Consider the following 18,534-nt stretch of genomic DNA (forward strand, 5'->3'; position numbering starts at 1 on the left):
CGCCGCGGCGCCTGCCCCGCCCCCGGCGTGCTCATTGGCTCCGCGCCTCGCGCGCGCCGCCCATTGGACTCCTCCTGAGCCAATCCGGGCCCGAATCTGGGGCCTGCGGGAGCCCAGCGCTAACCTTTGCGGCCCGGGGCGGGGAGGCGGGCGGCCATTGGCTGCAGGGCACAGCGCACGTCAGTGATTGGTTGGAAGGCCGCCAACCGGCGTTCGGAGTAAAGTATTCACTGCGGAAGCATGCGGAAGAACCCGCGAGCCGGCGCAGGGCTTAAGGCCGCTTCCCATTGGCGGCGCGTGGTCAGCCTAGGTGACGGAGATCCGAGTGGAGTGACCCTGGGCCAGGCTGGCCACTGATTGGCTGGAGTCGCTCGCAGCCCCGCGTGCGGAGCTCTCCGGAAGAGCGCGCCAGGAAGTGGCCACGGTTCCCCTGGGCCGGAGTCACGTCGGCATCTGCTCCTGCGCACGCTTAGGCCCTAGCCTTCCCTACCCTTGTAGTTTTCTGCAGAAAGCTTTTCCCCTTGCCTTCCCCAGTGGTTGTACTAAGCCAGCAGTTACCTGGCAGTGTGATTAGGGCCTAAGAGAAGGGCGCTGCCTAGCACATAAAAAACCAAAACCAAACCGTTGCTGTCTAGTCGATTTTTGATTAGCGACCCCATAGGACAGAGTAGAACTGCCCCATAGAGTTTCCTAGCATATAGCACTCGCTAATTGTTAGCTACTATCTTCATTATTATTAGGAGTTATTGTTAAAATTTATTGAGGCATGAATGACATACAGTAAGTGTGAAAATCTTAAGTGTGCAAGATTAATGGAATTTTTACATACGTAAACACCCGTGCAAACACAGCCCAAATCAAGATAACGGAATATTTCCAACACCTCAGAAAGTTCCATCCTGTTCATCTCTAGTCCATAGCAGATCCCACCTTCCCCAGCACATCTCTGATTGCTGTCACCATAGAGTCTTCTAGCAAATAATATAAATGGGATCACACAGTAGGTACTCTTCTGGGTCTTGCTTTCAACCTGTTGTTAGGTACTGTCGAGTCAATTCCGACTCATAGCGACCTCATGTGACAGAGTAGAACAGCCCCATAGGGTTTTCTAGGCTGTCATCTTTACGGAGGGAGCCCTGGTGGCACAGTGGTTAAAGCACTCAGCTGCTAAGCAAAAGATTTGCTGTTGGAATCCACCAGCTGCTCCATGGGAGAAAAATGTGGCAGTGTGCTTCCATAAAGATTTACAGCTTTGGAATCCCTATGTGGCAGTTCTACTCTGTCCTATAGGGTCTCTTTGAATAGGAATAGACTCAGTGGCAGTGGGGTTTGGTTCATGTTTACGGGAGCATATCGCTGGCTCTTTCTCTAGCAGAGCCACTGGGGGGAGGGGGTTTGAACCAGCAATCTTTTGGTTAGCAGCAGTGCTTAACCACTGGCACCCCCAGGGCTTCTTGCTTTCAACTTCCCCATTGCTATTGAGTCATTTCTGACTCATAGCGACCCTATAGGACAGAAGAGAACTGCCTCCTAGGTTTCCGAGACTGTAAATCTTTATAGAAGCTAACCGCCACATCTTTCTCCCTTGGAGCAACTAATGGGTTTGAACTGCCAACCTTTTGGTTAGCAACCAAACGCTTAACCACTGAGGTGTGAAATTCATCCTATTCTCTCTCTGTTGTTTTAATTGCCACGTGTTCCATTGTAAGAATATACCCCAGTTTATCTTTTTTCCCATTGATGGGCATTTGGGTTTGTAGTGTAATGCTATTCAGCTACATGCATCCCCTCCTAAGGGAGGCAGCTTTGCTCTTCCCCAAAGCATGCCAGAGATGGACTTGAGATGAACTCGGCCTGAGGTACAAGGCTGGGGGTGGTGTGACTGGGCCAGTGGCCGAGGCCGAGGAGCGCCTTATCAACAAAAAGAAAAACATCTGGGCCTGGATGTGTAGTCCCGGGAGCGCTGGCTGCCTAGGGACTTGGAAGAAAAACAAACAAACCTCAGCGCCAGCTGGAACTGGACATGAACTTGTGTCGCTTGCTAGGTGGCAGTGGGGCGCTAACCTGAGTCCAGCAGCCGCCCTGGACTGTCCCGCACGTAAGTTCCCCCAGTAAACCGTATGTCCTGATCACTGGTTCTGGAGTCTTTCTTTGATCTCTTGGCTATGTGGCTGACCCTGGGTCCAGACGCTGCTGGGTTGTTACCCAACAGTTGGCGAGCCAGACAGGAGACCAAGGAAACCTGTGTGAGTGCCGGACATACGGTAGGGCAAGGGACTGTGATGGGAGGGATCCTGAGATGGCCCTCGTCCTCCATGTGGGGGTGGGGGTGGTGGTCACTGCTGTCTTGCCCACTGTGTGAGTACCGGGACGCCCCCAAAACGCCTAAGGGCATTGACGATATGCTGTGTCAGTTGGAGGCCCCAAAGCAAGATTGTTGCGCTGGGGCAGTTAGTGTGGGGTGGCTCCTACTGGCAGCCTTGAGAGGGGCAACCGACGCGGACCTAGCTGCCAGGGCCCGAATTAGGCAGCTGGAAGAAGAGCTGCAACAGGAGGAGGACTTGCATGCTGCCCCTTCCTCCTCCCTAGCCCGTATGCTTTTCTTCGGGGGAAATCCCGGCGGGCCACGGAAGCCCAGCTAGCTGCTGAAGCTCCCGTAAGAGCTTTGCAGAGTTACAGTTGGAAAGGGATGTGTGGCAGTCCCGTGAGGAGGCCATGACTGACACACTGAGCAGCTGTGTCCGCCAACAGGGTGAGCAGCTAGAAACGTTCGCCTGCATGTTTGTAAAGACAGGAGATTTAAGGGCCGAGGGAACAACCCCCTAGCCATTGCTCAAAGCCCTCCAACAATGGGACTGGAGATAGTTGGCGGGCTAAGCAGCGCCCTGGCACTGAGAACACCTTGTAACACCCAGTGCAAAGCAAGAGTTAAAACAGCAGGAAAAAAACAAGTAAAAAGCCCTTCAAGATAGCTTGTGTTGAGCGACCTTGAAGAGACCTCAGAGGCCTCTCTGGGATTCTCTGACAGCTGCCCCTGCCAAGACAGCTGAGCAGCACCATAGCCGCAGCTGCAACAGTAAGGGGAAGGCAAATAGGAGGGCCCGCCTCCAGGTTACCAGGCAACTGGGCTGAGACCGTGCTTGCACCTGGTATGGTGGCGGGGTGGCCCCACAAATGACTGAGGGCTCAGCCAACCTTGCCCAGATCGTCTCTCAGAAATAATTAGGGCTGAGGATTAAGCTTAGGTGCCTCTGTCACCAGGGAGGACCAAAGGCCTGACATTGCAATTAAAGTTCAATGAGGAAAACTTCCGGGTCTGAGATCGCTGTCATTGAGACACTTGCCCAAGGCTGACTACCGGTAAGTCCCTTCGGGGCCCCTGCGAATCCTTATTGTATGTGTTGGTGATATTGATGGATTAATGCACACCTTTGGAAACTTTGGCCTCCAAGTCCCGATGGGAATTGCTGCAGTTAGGGCCATTTTGGTGGGGCACACGGAAACTGTGACAAGGGCCATAGCTCATAGCCTGGCCATTCAATCTGGCCACTGACAACCTCAGACTGACATATAAAGCAAGACCCTATAGAAGTGAAACATCTGGACAAAAAAAAAAAAACGAAGTCAGTTCTGGTCCTGATAAGCTTTTGTTAGTGGGGTAGACGGTCATCAGAAAGGCCTCTATGCTGAGAGGGGAAAACACCCAACGAGCAGACCGCCGTTGCCAGCTGGCTGCAGAGGCTGAAGCATTGTCTGCTCCAGAGCGAGGAGCTGTGCAACCGGCCACCTCCTGGATTTAAGAGAGGACGGTCCATGGAGACTCGTACACCATCCAAGACGGGGCCTACATGCGTGGACTGCCACTGTCATCAGAAAATGCTGGACAGCGTAGAAAAGCTGACCTGCCACAAGACCCTGGCCAAGGCTAAAACCTGCGCAGGGACAGATTCCTGAGCCAACAGGCCAGGACGTTCTTGGCAAATCAATCATATCGGGTCCTCTTATCCTATACAGAGGCTTCCACTGGATCTTGAATGAACTCTTCACGCTCTTTATCACCCCCAAACCACAGGGGCAGTTGAGTGCTTCAAGGGCCAGGCTTAAACGGCTGATGGGAAGGGACAGACATCTCAGGCAAGCAGCCTGGGGTCCCAGTGCAGCAGTTTCCTGCACTGGCATTTCTCATTTGCACCATATACTTGATTAAACTGTCTGTTCCATAAAACGTGTTTCTTTTGTATACAACCGTTCCTGAGAAAAGATCTGGGTTCCCACAGAGGTCACTGCCTCAGGCTGAGACAGACAGCCTGGGTGGCTATATCTGGGCAACCTCACCTGAACTGCCACGGGAAATGGGAGGAGGGGGAATTGTTAATGTCTCTTCTTTTTTCCCAGATTATTGCACAGGCCCCTCATCCATGGGCCCCGGTGACACAGGCTTTTGCTAGAGCTACCTACCTGACCCACTGCTGGCCCTGTGAACGTGTGAACGGAGATGACGAGTCATCTCCCCGCATTGTTCCAGCTCATCTGTCAACAAGGAGGATACCTCGTGGACCAACTGAATGTGTAACCCGGTGTAGTGAGGAGATCATGTGGTAAATGAATGCGGTGGACTCCGCCTGCCGAGGTGGCTGTCTTCCACCATGTTGATGATGTCATTCTGACTCGCTTGCTTCTTTGCAGACTGCAGCTGGTGAAGTACTCACGCAGCTCCGATCTCGGGGATGGGCAGTGAACGAGAGAGAAAAACACAAGGGCCTGGCTTGTGGGTCAAGTACATGGTGTTATCTGGTCGGGTAAGATAGATAAGGTCCAAGCCTACCCCCGCCCAAAGACTGTGAAGCAACTACAGGCATTTGTCAGGCTCCTGGGGTACTGGCGCCCTTTCGTACCCTACTCAGCCCAAACCCTACGGCCCTTGTCTAGGTTAGTGAAGAAAGGAGCAGCGTGGGACTGGGGGACAAAGGAAGAGGTGGCCTTCCAGCAGGCAAAGGTCACTGTAAAACAAATACAGGCCTTGAATGTTCGTGCATGGTCAGCTGTGTGACTCGGACGTAGGCTGTTACCCAGAGGGGTAAGGGTGGGGCCTGTGGCAGCGGCAAGGTAACAAGAGAGTGCCACCGGGATTTTGGTTCCAGCAGAAGAAAGGTACAGCATGTTGGAGAAATGGCTGTGTGTAGCATATCATGCCCTACTGCAGGTGGAACCCTGCTGGCAGAGTGGTTAAGTGCTACAGCTGCTAACCAAAAGGTTGGCATTTCGAATCCACCAGGTGCTCCTAGGAAACTCTATGGGGCACTTCTACTCTGTCCTATGGGTTGCTATGAGTTGGAATCAACTCGACAGCAATGGGTTTTCTTCTTCTTTTTTTTTTTTTAAGTGGAAGGTGCAAGACTGGAAGATAGCAGGGAGGGACCTGTGGGGGGCCAACATGTGGAAGGACATGGCCGACCGACTGCCGGGCATGTCCGCCACAGTGTACCACGTGCCAGCCCACTCCCCTCGGACGCCACTGACCTGTCTCCAGCTGGCTGCAATTCTTCCCGTCCACCTAGCGGACAGGCTTCTGGGTGATAGTGGGACTTTTATTACTATGCCTTTTCCTGTGCTGCCATTCATACTGTGTACGTGCTTTGCTTTTGCAATGCTCCTCGGCATACCAAGTCTGAGGGCTGTCGTGGGCACGGGGGGCGGTAAGATCGCTAAGGACGTAGGGAGGGTCTGCAGGGTGGAATGCAGGGTAATGCTATTCAGCTACATGCATCCCCTCCTAAGGGAGGCAGCTTTGCTCTTCCCCGAAGCATGCCGGAGATGGACTCTAGATGAACTCGGCCTAAGGTACAAGGCTGGGGGTGGTGCGACTGGACCACTGGTCAAGGCCGAGGAGCGCCTTATTGACAAAAAGGAAAACATCTGGGCCTGGACGTGTAGTCCCTGGGAGTGCCGGCTGCCTAGAGACTTGGAAGGAAAACAAATAAGCCTTAGCCCCACCTGGAGCCGTATATAAGCTTTTGTCCCTTGCCCGGCGGTAGTGGAGTGCTACCCTGGTCTACTCGCTGCCCTGGACCGTCCCTCACTAAGTTCCCCGAATAACCCATACGCCCCGATCGCTGGTTCCGGAGTCTTTCTTTGGTCTCTTAGCTACGCAGCCAACCCTGGGTCAGGACGCTGCTGCGTTGTTACCCAACAGGGTTGTTTCCAGTCTGGGGCTATTGTGAACAGAAATACTATGAATATGCTCCTTTTTATGAACTCGTGGACATACGCACTCATTTATCTTGGATGTGTGCTTAGGAGCGGCATTGTTGGGTGTATGTTTATCGTTAGTTATTACTTTTAATGACAATAACAGGCCCCGATATCCTGAGGGATTACTCTGTGCCAGGTGATCCAGGCCCCCATCCGCTGGTCTGTAAAATGCCTGCTCCTCTCTGGGGTCCCAGCTCTCTACAAAGTCTTCCCTGGAGTTCTTCCCCACTGCCCCATGCCCACCCCAAAACCATCAGGCAAAGCCGGGGGTTCCAGTCCCCTCAGGGCCCTGTCTGTTTATGTGATGGCCCATTTCTGTGGTCTCACTACCGGCATAGGAACTGCTGGAGGACCACAGCCCACAGGGTGGGACCTGCAAAGTGTTCCCACAGGGGGCACCCTCCACCCAGGAGGAGAGCACCTTCCTCCCTCCGTCTGTCCACTCAGTTTTGGTGGTTGAGCTGACTGGGAAGAACCGGCTTTGACAAAAGATCACAAACCCTGTTTTTACCACCTAGAAACACCCAGTTTATTTGGTACACTCAGCTGAATGGGAGACGCTGACCGTGTCCAGCCATGGGCCAGTTTGGGAAAGAATTGCCTGATGGCCTTGGCTTATTGGGCATTCACTAAGCACCAGAAATGAGCTTTGCTCTGCACCCCCTTATCTTGTCAAAAATCACAGGCCAGCCCTGAGAGATGGGGGCTATCACCAGTTACCAGTTGCTGGAGGGTTGATTCCGACTCGCGGCGACTCGGTGTGTGGGGTTCCTCCAGTCCCGTTTCTTTCTGAAATGCTTTCTATCTCTCCCTCTGCTTAAAACCCTGCAGTGGTGACAGCCTGCCTGTAGAATGCAGCCCCATCCTTACTCAGTCTGACCCTCGGTGACCCGACCTGCCTCCTCACATTCCAGCTCCCGCCAGGTCAGATGTCCTTATCCCCCAGCCGGGACGCCCCAGCATGAAGACAACCTCCCTTGGTCTTCCCTGGACAGAGCTGCCCGTTCCCCGCTGAGACGCAGGCTGCTCTTCTCTGACCTGTGTGCTCTGCGCAGCCTTCCCTGGGGACTGGCTCTGTGGAGGGGGTGGGGGTCTGATGCACCTGAGTCCCTGGCTTCCGGCATCAGGCTGGCCCACTGAGAATACCTGAGCCAGGAGAGCATGCGCTGTGGGTTCCCAGCACACGCGTGGCTCTGGACACACGTGGGTTAGAGTCTTGGTTCTGCCCTTGGACATGTGTCCTATCTGATATATGCCTCAGTTTCATCTTTAAAATGGAGGTGATTGGTATCTTAAATAAGATAATCTTGTAAAGCGTAGCTTCAAAATGCTAACCAATTACCTTAAAAAGGATAAAAGGAACTTGTAGTAAACTTTCATCTAAAGCACAATTAGAAAAAAAAAAAGGAACTTGGACATGAATGTTCTTAGCAGCACTATTCACAACAGCCCAAGAGTGGAAACAACCCAAGTGTCCATCATCAGATAGCAGAGATTACCCAATAAGCAGGGTACTCGTACACGTGGGCTTAATTGTGCTTACTAATCTGTAGTGCACAATTTCACCTGGTTTTTACTGCATGTGAAATTGTGCACAAGAGATTGTTAGGCGCCATTGAGTCAGTTCCAACGCATAGTGACCCCACGTACAACTGAAAAAATACTACCTGGTCCTGTACCATCCTCACAATTTTTGCTGTGCTTGAGCACATCTTTGCAGCCACTGTGTCACTCCATCTCATTGAGGGTCTTCCTCTCTTTTTTTCTGACCCTCTACCAAGCATGATGTTCTTCTCCAAGGACTGGGCCCGCCTGATGACATGTCCAAAGTACATGAGAGGAAGTTTCACCATCCTTGCTTCTAAGGAGCATTCTGACTGTACTTCTTCCCAGACAGATTTGTTCATTCTCCTGGCAGTCCATGGTCTATTCAATTTTCTTCATCAACACCACAATTCAAAGGCATCAGTTCTTCTTTGGTCTTCCTTATTCGTTGTCCAGCTTTCACATGCATGTGAGATGATTGAAAATACCATGGCTTGGGTCAGGTGCACCTTAGTCCTCAAAGTGACATCTTTGCTTTTTAACACTTTAAAGAGGCCTTTCCCAGCAGATTTGCCCAGTGCAATATGTCGTTCAATTTCCTGACTGCTGCTTCCATGGGTGTTGATTATGGATCCAAGCAAAATGAAATCTTTGACAGCTTCAATCTTTTCTCCATTTATCATGATGTTGCTCATTGGTCCAGTTGTGAGGATTTTTGCTGTCTTTATGTTGAGGTGTGATCCATACTGAAGGCTGTAGTCCTTGATCTTCATCAGTAAGTGCTTCAAGTCCTCTTCGCTCTCAGCAAGCAAGGTTCTGCGCTACAGATTAGTAAACACAATGAAGCCTGTGCATACCTTGCTTACTGTAACCCAGTGCATACCATACTTACTGGTTAATCCATCATCGTGAATGGATAAACACATTGTGGTCCGTCCACGCCACAAAACATTTATTTGGCCATAAAAAGGAATAAAGTTTTGATGCATGCTACAACATGGATGAACCTTGAAAAGATTACGCTGAGAGAAGGCAGACACAAATGACCGCATATTTTATGATTCCATTTATACGAAATGTCCAGAGTAGGCAAATCCAGACAGACAGAAGGCAAGATTGGTGATTGCCAGGGGCTGGAGAGAGAGTGTGTGTGTGTGTGTGTGTGTGTGTGTGCGTGTGCGTGTGCGTGTGCGTGTGTGTGTGTGTGCGTGTGTGTGCGCGCGCGCGCGCGTGCGGGCAATGGGAAGTGACTGCTTTCCGTTTTGGGTGATAACACTATCGTGGAATTCCACAGTGGTTGTACGACATTGCAGTGCGCTAAATGCCACTAATGGTAAATTTGTTGGTATGTGCATTTTATCACACAAAAAGCAATGCATGTAAAAGAATAAAAGACTGCAAAACTCAAAAGAGCAGTTAGGTAACGCGGTAGTGAGTTTATGTTAATGGCGGAGGAACAAGTCAGAAAAGGAGGGTGAGGATGGCTGCACAACTTGAAGAACGTAATCAGTGTCACTGAATTGTAAATGTAGAAACTGTGGACTTGGTGTCTGTTCCGCTGTGTATAGTCTCAACAACAACAGCAAAAACTTAAAAACAAAAGCTTTGCAAAGCCAACCCTAGTCTCTCCCGGCCCCGCCCCCAAGCTCGCCCCTTCCCGTTCCTGCCCCAGCCCGCGGCCATTCGGGCCTGGCCACGCCCATCCCATGCGTCCTCCCCAGGCTCCGCCCCTCCGCCTGCCAGTCGGCTGCACCCTAACCACGCCCCCTCCCAGAACGTCCCGCCCCGGCCCTACTCTCTGCGAGCCTGGCCGCGCCTCTGTGGCTCCAGGCCCCACCCCTCCTCAACTCCGCCCCGCCGCCTGGCCGTCAATCTCTCACTGGCCCCGCCCCAGCCCCGTCTCGTCGTTCCCTCTCGCTCGTCTCGGCGCGGCCCGTTGTTATGACGACACGGTCGTAAATCCGCCATCTTCCTGCGGCGCGTTGCGACATGGAGGGCGCGATGGCAGTGCGGGTGACGGCCGCTCATACGGCAGAAGCCCGGGCCGAAGCCGGGCGGGAAGCGGGCGGGGGCGGAGTCGCGGCGGCGGCGGCTGCCTTGGCCCCCGGCGGCTTCCTCGGCCTCCCGGCGCCGTTCAGCGAGGAAGGTAACGGGGGCCGGCGCGGCTGGGCGCGGCCGGGTTGGGGGCGGCTCAGCCCCGGCTCGCGGAGGCCCCGATGGCTGGCCTGGCGGGCGTGACAGACCCTCCCAGTCCCGGAGTCCTCGCGGACTTCATGGACCCCGCAGAGCTCCACGAGGCCCCCAGGTTTCCTCAGACACCCACGAGCCGCTTCTGCAGGGCGCCGCTCACCCTGTGAACCCCCGTGCCTGCTCACGGATGCTCACCGCTGCCCACGCTTCGGGCGCTCGCCGTGTGAACCTTTGCAACCCACTCCCCGCGCCGGCCGGCCCTGCTCTCCTCGGGACCTCAGCCAACCCCCTCGGCTTCCTTGTGCTGAGCAGGGTCCCCTCCCACTGTACCTGAAGGGCCACTGGGGCCCGGGTGGAGCTGGAGGCTGCAAGGGGGAGGGGCCTTGGGTCTCCCCAGGCTCCGGGCTGCGGGCTGGAGCTTGGAGAGGTAGCAGAGCCCCTGGTGGAGTGACATGCACGCAGCAAGTTTTTGCCTCTGTCGCAAACCTGCCACTTGCTAGGTCTTTGATCCTGAGCAGGTGACCACACCTGTCCGAGTCCCTGTTTCCCCTTACAAAACGAGGCTGCTGCTGCTGCTAATTATGTGCCAAAGACTTAGGTTCTGTCCACTCTTTTATCCTCAAACCGACCTTGAGACATGGGTATTATTATTCCTATTTTATGAATGAGGAAAACTGAGGTTCAGAGACTTGGAAGTGACTGTGTCAGGTCACCCAGCTGGACTGAGTCCTCGAAGTGTGTCGCTCTCCAACCCACTCCCTTAACTTCTGGGTTCTGCCACCTCATAGGACTTTGATGGTGAGGATGAGAATAGAGCGTGCATGTAAAGCCCAGAGACCAGTACTGGGGACCCAGCAAGGGCTCAGTCCCAGGGCACACGTCGCTTTCAGAGGCCCAGCTTGGGTCTCCACCTCTGAGCTTGTCCCATGAGGCTGCAGATCGGACAGACAGGAAGGGAGCTGGCTAGTGGTATTGGGGGTGGTCTTTGTCCCTACAGGGGACATTTTTTTTTCTGGCTCCTTCTTATTCCAGCTTGCAGAAGGGCAGTACCACTGGGGGCAAGCCAACCTGGGGAGGGATCCCTTTGGAGGTTGTTGTGCCCTGCCCTGTTGTGGCCTCGTCTCAATACGAACTGGCCCAGGTGTGCTCCCTCCCAGGGCCGGGGGCGCCTTCAACAGCAACACGCTGGTGTCGAGTCAGACTCCCAGAGTGGGATGCTAAGAGGGTGGTGGGTGCCTCAGTGCTTGGCTTGTGGCTTTGAGCCACCTGGAGGGGACCTCCCTCTGCCAAACGACTGTCTGTGGGCAAACTGTGGCTTGACCCTTTGCTTAGTCATTAATCCAACAAATCCCAGCTGGGTTCTTCCGAGGTTACAGACCTTGGCTTTGACCTTGGTGTGGGAGTGAACCGGAGGTGGCGGAACTGGCCAACTTCTACGGAAGCAGAAGGGGCATCTTCCTGTCCCATCGTGCAGTCAGCAGGGTGTCTGGAGTTGACCCTGGGGTCAGGGCTGGCCCTGCTCACACTAGCTGGGGAACACTAAATCTCAAATTGTTTTTCTAGAATGGGAATGAGCATCTCCACTTCCCCAGGGTGCTGCTGGGGTTTGCTGAGGTCTCTGTGGGGTGCCGGGCACACAGTGGGGGAGGGGGGGCCATTAAATGGCAGTCTCTCCTGATGGTGGGGGGCTTAGGTGGGGGGGGCCTTGGGGCACAGAGTACTCTGCAAAGCCCCACCCTTGGCGTCTCACCTGACGCCACGTTCACCCCAAGTCAGAGTGAGAAGGATGGTTACCCCGCCCCCCCATCCACCTCAGCTGTGCTTGCCCAGTGCTGTGGGCATCAGTCCCCAAGTCCCCGTTGTTCCCTGAGCACAGGGGCTGCGGCGGGCCCATTTTACAGATGAAGTGATGGTAGCTGAGGCCCCAGGGCACACACCTCATAACCCCAGCAGTCTTCAGTCCTGTCCCCCATCATCTCTGACTCGATTGGGTGAATCCCCCACCCTCTTCCTGAACCCCTCCCCTCATCTCTGAAGTGAGAGTCTCAGTGGATTCCTACAGCCTAAGGGGCTAGCCAGGGGCCCCGCTGCTGGGGGCACAGGCTGCCTCTACTGACCCTGAGGGCGGAACCGGCCCCCTGCCCCCTCCCCGCTAAGTGTGCTCTCAGCAGCCTCTGGGAGGGGGAGGAAGGGGTCTCTGAGTCTGATGCCATCCCCGCGGGGCTTTGGCCCAGGGCTGGAGGGGCAGTGGGCGGGCCTGGCCAGCAGGCCTTCTCCCCTGGGGCCCCACTGATGGCAGCCCTTGGCAGATGAGGACGATGTGCACAGATGTGGCCGCTGTCAGGCCGAGTTCACCACCTTGGAGGACTTTGTCCAGCACAAGATCCAGAAGACCTGCCAGCGGGCCCCTCAGGACACTTTGTCTACCACCCCTGCGGCTGCTGCACTGCTGGGCCAAGAGGTGAGTGCCCCGCCCACTGCCGTCAGGTCGCGCGCTCACGCCTGTGCACCGCACCGTCCCTGGGTATGGCTGCCGGTAGGGAAGGAAGAATGCCAGGCAGACCTGTGCAGCTGGTTCCCTGGTGACAGGTGGGCGGCCACCCTGCGAGGGGCTCTGGGCTCTGCTGCCCATAGCAGCCTGGCCTAGCTGTGCCGGGAAACCTTCTCGGCAGCCTCAGGCCGCAGCCTGCACAGCTGGGGCCTGGGGTCTCGCCTTTCTTGGAGCCTGAGGATCTCCTCTGACTTGGGGGTTTCAGGGCAGCTTGTCTTTTGCCCAGTACACCTAGTTCCTGGCAACCCCACCAGCAAAGCAGGGTCCTGGGGACCCCACCACCCCATAAACGTGGCTGGCTTTGCTGAGCCCTGGCGACATGCTCGAGCTGTTAAATTCCACAACACCCCATGGGTGTGAGCGCGCCTCAGTCTCTTTATTCAGAGCCGGCTTTATTCAGAGAAGTCAGTGGCCTCAGGCCCCTGGCAGGGGTGTGGCCCAGATGACATTTGACCCTGGGTTGTCTTGCTCTGACCCTGTGCTCTTCGCCTGCTCCCTCCTAGAGGCTCCCCCTCCTCTGGGAAGCCTCCAGCCCTGCGCCGTTTCTCTGAGCACCTGGCGGAGGCTAGAGGTGGAGGTGGAGCCTTTATCCCTGCACAGCGAGCGAGCCTCACCCAGAGCTGCTGACTAAGTCCTCCAGGGGGCCTCCCTGTGGGTTTTAGGGCGATGGGGCTGACCCTGGGTTGAGGGGCCAGGCTGGAGTTGGGCTCAGGGCTGACCCCACAGCCGAGTGCCGACAGGCCCAGCCTCATCTTGGGGGCTCTGGAGCCTGATGACGAGTCTCCTCTGCCCTGTCCCCGTTGCAGGTGGTCCGGGCGCCAGCCCCAGAGGAGCCCATTGCCGTGGCCCACATCGTGGTGGAGGCGGCCTCTCTGGCGGCAGACCTCGGCCACGCACCCGACATCGTGGGTAAGTGGGACCGTGTGTGGCTTTCTCGGGGCTGAGGTTCGCTGACCCGATGACCATCATGGCCAGGGCTGGAGGACGGGCCTGTCACTGAGCCTCCGCTTTCCCAAGGGCCGGCCTGTGAGGCGGGGACTGGCGCCTTGTGTGAGCCTTCCTGGGGCAGCACTTGGAGGAGGGGTGAGGCTCCTCACAGCGTCCATGTGGCCCAGTGGCACTTGGGCCCAGCCGGGCACTAGGGTGCCTCCACTTCACGGGTAATGGCGAGCTGGCTGCTGTCCTGCTCACGTCCCCAGCCTGGCTCTCTGCCCTGGTCCTCCCGGAATCACCTCCACTCTGCCACCCTCTTGGGTCCTGCTTCCTGCCTCCCAGCCAGCCCCAACCTGGGCTCTGCTCAGCGCGCCCCTCACCCCTGGCAGGTGGCTCTGGAGGGCTGGTGTACACGTAGAGGGTGCCAGCAGGGGGCAGCACCCTCTTTTCCAGCCCAGCCAGACTCGCTGCCCGGCCTCGGCCTTCACCTGCCCGGCGCCTTTTGCTCCGGCGTGGGGAGATGATTCCTGCCTTGACTCTCACGGGTTTTTCTGAGCGTAGAGCGCCATGTCAGGCGTATAACGTCACGTCAGGTCTCTTTGATGGCTTAATTTGTCTTCAGTTAAACCGCCACGCCGATGCGCCGTGGTAGTGGGGGTGTTACGAGAGGGTTGCAGGGGTCAGGCTCTCATTAATGGGGGACCAGGTAGGGGGTCTGCAAGGGAGACATTTCAAAGGCAGCTGGGGTGTGGGAGGTGGAGGGAGTGGGGCTGTCTCTCGGGAGGTGTGAGTGGCTGGGCCCGGGGCGGAGTGTACAGACACCTGTGGGATGTGGTTTGGCCCGATTGAGCAGGAAGTTGGGAAGGGATGGTTGCTCCTTGGGGTGCCTGCCGGGTAGGTGGATGAGTGGGCATCTGGGCAGGAAGTGGGTTTTGGCAACAGGTAGAACTTGGTCTTGGGAAACCCTCGGGAAGGCTGCGGCAGGAAGAGCGGGGAGGAGACCTGGGGGAGGCTGGCCTCAGGCTCTGCCAAGGTGCCACCTCAGGGAGGCGGCTTGACACCTGTCCTCCTCCCGACGCTGTCCTTCCCCGACATCCCTGCAGCAAGCGACATTCACGTGTAGTCACTCTGGGAAGGAATGTTGTTCGGGGGTGGGCCGCCCTGCTGTCCTGGCGTGGGCCTCTGTCTCTGGGTGGGTGGCATCACTGGGGAAAACGAGCCCCTGGTCTGGGTGGTATCTCCAGCTCCTGGCCTCTGGCCAGCAGGCCCTTCCCACTACCCCAACCTGCAGATACTCCAGGTGCTCCTCTTGGCTCCCGGGGCTCCTCCCAAGGTGCCCTTGGGATTTTCCCCCCCTTTCAAGCCTCTTGGGTGCCCTGCATGTGCCTCTTGGTGGGCACGCTAGTCAGCTTCATGCAGAGAAGGACGGAATCAGAGTTTTGCACTGCCAGCCGCCGGCCTCCAGTGTGGGGGTGGGGTGTGCCCGGCTCAGCCGTCGCTGGTGATGGCCACTGTGTGTGGACGTCCGGGGTGGCTGGGCACCACCCGCAGGCCTGCCTGCCCTTTACTGGAAATACCACGTCCTCTGGCCACATCGACAGCCACGTCCCCTGCCTCCTTGTCCCCTCTGTCTGCTCTGCCAGCACCCCGCTCTGGCTGCGGCCAGCCAGAGGCTTCTGTCCTTGGTGAGAGATGACTGTGGGTCGGAGGGAAGCTGCAGGACTCGGATGCGTTGGTCCTGTCTCAGCGTGCCAGGCAGGGCTCAGGCGACACATGCCCTTAATTGTTCCTGAGTCACGGTGCCTGCATCCTTATCCGAGAGAATGGCTTGTCAAAACAAGATGCCAGCGATCAGGAAGTTTTGAGAAGTGGCTTTACAGCCGTTTCCGGCCCGTCACTCTCACGAGCAGACTGTGAAGTGTGTTTACAGCTCAGCTTTGCACATTGTCGTGTTTCCACAACACCCGACAAGTAGGAAAGCCCAGCTTCTACTTCCCAGGCTCACCCAGGTGCGTGGTGGTGTTGGCGCTCCCAGGCGGAGCCCAGCAGCCGGCCAGCCCTCTGAAGCCACTTCCACACTGAAGGGAGCCGGGCAGCGGGCCAGGCAGGGCTGTGATGGGCTGCCCCGGTCACTGTCCCCGTGCACCCAGCACTCCCTCCGTCCTGGGGGGTGCCAGCCAAGCGGGCGTCTAGTCCTTGCTCCTTGGTGCTCTTGGCATGGGATGCATGGCGTCTGTGCTTATGGTGGATGTCCCACCCCGGACACATCTGGGGGCCCTGGGGCTCCTGAGTGACCTGGGGGTGAGCAGTTCCCTGGCTGCCCTTGGGGCGTCTGCGTCAAGTCTCCCCAGTGCTGGCTAGGTCTGGGCTTGGCCCAGGGCGGTGGGTTCCATGGTGGGGCCAGTGGGTCCAGGCAGCTCCACGGCCACTAGCAGCCTTCGGGGCACCCCGTGGAGGCGGCGGATTCTGCCGGGGTCCCCACGTTCAGGCGAAAGGTGACGGGCAACCCACCTCTTCTCAGGCGGTGGGCACATCAAAGAGGTGATAGTGGCAGCTGAGGCGGAGCCGGGGGCCGGCGAGGTGGCCGAGGCCCCAGGCAGGCCCAGCAGCCAGGTGCTCGCTGGGGATGGGGAGCCGGCCCAGGTGCAGCTGCTGGTGAACAAGGAGGGCCGGTATGTGTGCGTGCTGTGCCGCAAGACCTTCAAGACGGTGAGTCTGGGGCGGGGCCGGGGGTGGGGGGCTCCCCTCCAACCGGAGGTGCCCTGAGCCAGCTGCCCCTCCCCCCACAGGGCAGCATCCTCAAGGCCCACATGGTCACCCACAGCAGCCGCAAGGACCACGAGTGCAAGCTCTGCGGGGCCTCCTTCCGGACCAAGGGCTCGCTCATCCGGCATCACCGGCGGCACACGGGTGAGTCGCGGGCGGGGGCCGGCGCCTCGTGTGGGCGTCACGTGCAGCCCCCCCCCCCCGGTGCCGACCCCGCTCTCCTTGTAGACGAGCGCCCCTATAAGTGCGCCAAGTGTGGGAAGAGCTTCCGGGAGTCGGGTGCACTGACCCGCCACCTCAAGTCTCTCACCCCGTGCACGGAAAAGATCCGCTTCAGTGTGAATAAGGACGCGGCCGTCGGCAAAGAGGAGGGGCCCGCAGGTCAGCCAGGGCCCACGTGCTCCTTCGGGGTGGCCCTCCCTGGGCCTGGCTGCTTCGAGGCCTCACTTGGCTGTGCCTTTAAGGGTCAGGTGCTGCCGGCGTGGGGGCGCTTGCGTCGTCTGCGGTGGCGGGCGAGCCCATGGAGACGTCGCCCGTGATCCACCTGGTGACAGATGCCAAGGGTACCGTCATCCACGAAGTCCACGTGCAGATGCAGGAGCTGCCCCTGGGCATGAAGGCCCTGGGCCCGGAGGTGGGGGCTGGGGGTGACAGTGCTGGGCCCAGGGGTAGAGGCTGGGGGGTGACGGTGCTGGGCCCGGAGGTGGGGACTGGGGGGTGACAGCCCTGGGCCCGGAGGTAGAGGCTGGGGGGTGACGGTGCTGGCCTCGGGGTGGGGGCTGGGGGGTGACGGCGCTGGGCCCAGAGGTGGGGACTGGGGGGTGACGGTGCTGGGCCCTGAGGTGGGGCCTAGGGGGTGACAGCCCTGAGCTGGGGGGTGAAGGCACGAGATGACCCCAAGGCCCTGGTCCACAGGGTCCCCTTGGCCTGGTGTGTGTCTGCTCTGTGAGGTAGGTGGGTTGGGTGCGGTATGCTGGGCTGCCTGGCCAGCCTGCCCCCTCTGCCTTGCCCACAGCCCCCCGGCCCTGAGGAGCTGCCCTCTACTGGCGAGGGCGACCCCGAGAACCTCCTGCACCAGGCCATGCAGAACTCCGGCATCGTTCTCGAGCGGGTGGCGGGGGATGAGGGGGCCGCCCTGGAGCCAGCCCCTCCCACTGAGCCCAGTCCCCAGGCCCTGGGAGACGGTCCCCCGGAGCTGCCACTGCTGGCTGTGGAGCACACAGAGACAGTAGGTACCCGTGCTGCAGGCATGCTCCTTTGGGGCCAGCCTGGGTGCCTCATCCTCCATGGTCACCAGCGCTGTGGGGACGGTCCATTGATCGGTTTACTTGCCCTGTATGATGGAGGGTGCGAGGGTGGGGCCGTGGGACTTGCTCTCCTCGGTACCGCTGGGACCCAGTCGGGGCCCGCCCAGGGCGGTGTGAGGTGACCTGTGGTCCCCCAGCAGGTGGCCAGCGAGGCTGCAGGCGTGCCCAGGACCCACCCGTGCCCTCAGTGCAGTGAGACCTTTCCCACGGCCGCCACGCTGGAGGCCCACAAGCGGGGCCATGCAGGTGGGCGGTAGGAGGGGAGTGGGTGGCCGGGGGGTCCAGGGGCATTGAGTGACCAGGGTGCCGCTGCCATGCGTGTCCCCAGGGCCGCGGCCGTTCGCCTGTGCGCAGTGTGGCAAGGCCTTCCCCAAGGCCTACCTGCTCAAGAAGCACCAGGAGGTACATGTCCACGAGCGGCGCTTCCGCTGCGGGGACTGTGGGAAGCTCTACAAGACCATCGCCCACGTCCGCGGCCACCGGCGCGTCCACTCGGACGAGCGGCCCTACCCCTGTCCCGAGTGCGGCAAGCGCTACAAGACCAAGGTGGGCCCTCCGGCCCCGGGCCCTGGGCCTGCCCTGGCTCTCCCGGCCCTGGGCCCCGGACCCCCGCCTTCCCTCGAGGCCCCCTCCCTCCCCCAGCCTCCACTTTCATCTGGGTCGGGCCCCTCGCCCCTGGCCGCCCCAGGTCCCTCCATGACAGGTGGGTGGGAAAGCGAGGCGGGCCGGCGCTGACAGCTGGTCTCCGCAGAATGCCCAGCAGGTGCACTTCCGGACACACCTGGAGGAGAAGCCGCATGTGTGCCAGTTCTGCAGCCGCGGCTTCCGAGAGAAGGGCTCGCTGGTGCGGCACGTGCGGCACCACACCGGCGAGAAGCCCTTCAAGTGCTACCGCTGCGGCCGCGGCTTCGCCGAGCACGGCACGCTCAACCGGCACCTGCGCACCAAAGGTCTGCGCGGGGGCGGGGCCGGCGGGGCCGGGGCGGGGCC

The 18,534-nt window shown here is 58.4% G+C and overlaps 1 protein-coding gene across 3 annotated transcripts in view; it reads left to right on the plus strand.

The window, feature by feature from the left end:
* Positions 1 to 9,773: 9,773 nt before the first annotated feature.
* E4F1 (E4F transcription factor 1) overlaps positions 9,774 to 18,534 on the plus strand; it is a 9,902-nt gene continuing 1,141 nt past the window's right edge. For 2 of the 3 annotated variants that reach the window (XM_004373180.2, XM_012554599.2), the window contains exons 1-11: positions 9,774 to 9,943; positions 12,297 to 12,448; positions 13,345 to 13,447; positions 15,993 to 16,180; positions 16,261 to 16,381; positions 16,466 to 16,618; positions 16,702 to 16,871; positions 17,253 to 17,465; positions 17,682 to 17,790; positions 17,873 to 18,090; positions 18,296 to 18,494. In XM_004373180.2, coding sequence (XP_004373237.1) covers positions 9,787 to 9,943; positions 12,297 to 12,448; positions 13,345 to 13,447; positions 15,993 to 16,180; positions 16,261 to 16,381; positions 16,466 to 16,618; positions 16,702 to 16,871; positions 17,253 to 17,465; positions 17,682 to 17,790; positions 17,873 to 18,090; positions 18,296 to 18,494 — 1,783 coding nt within the window. In that variant the 5' untranslated portion in view covers positions 9,774 to 9,786. The remainder of the gene's footprint in view (positions 9,944 to 12,296; positions 12,449 to 13,344; positions 13,448 to 15,992; positions 16,181 to 16,260; positions 16,382 to 16,465; positions 16,619 to 16,701; positions 16,872 to 17,252; positions 17,466 to 17,681; positions 17,791 to 17,872; positions 18,091 to 18,295; positions 18,495 to 18,534) is intronic. The other variant, XM_023728392.1, reaches the window with a different exon arrangement.

Source organism: Trichechus manatus, unplaced genomic scaffold, assembly GCF_000243295.1.
Source record: "Trichechus manatus latirostris isolate Lorelei unplaced genomic scaffold, TriManLat1.0 scaffold00024, whole genome shotgun sequence".
In the NCBI taxonomy this organism is placed as follows: domain Eukaryota; kingdom Metazoa; phylum Chordata; class Mammalia; order Sirenia; family Trichechidae; genus Trichechus; species Trichechus manatus.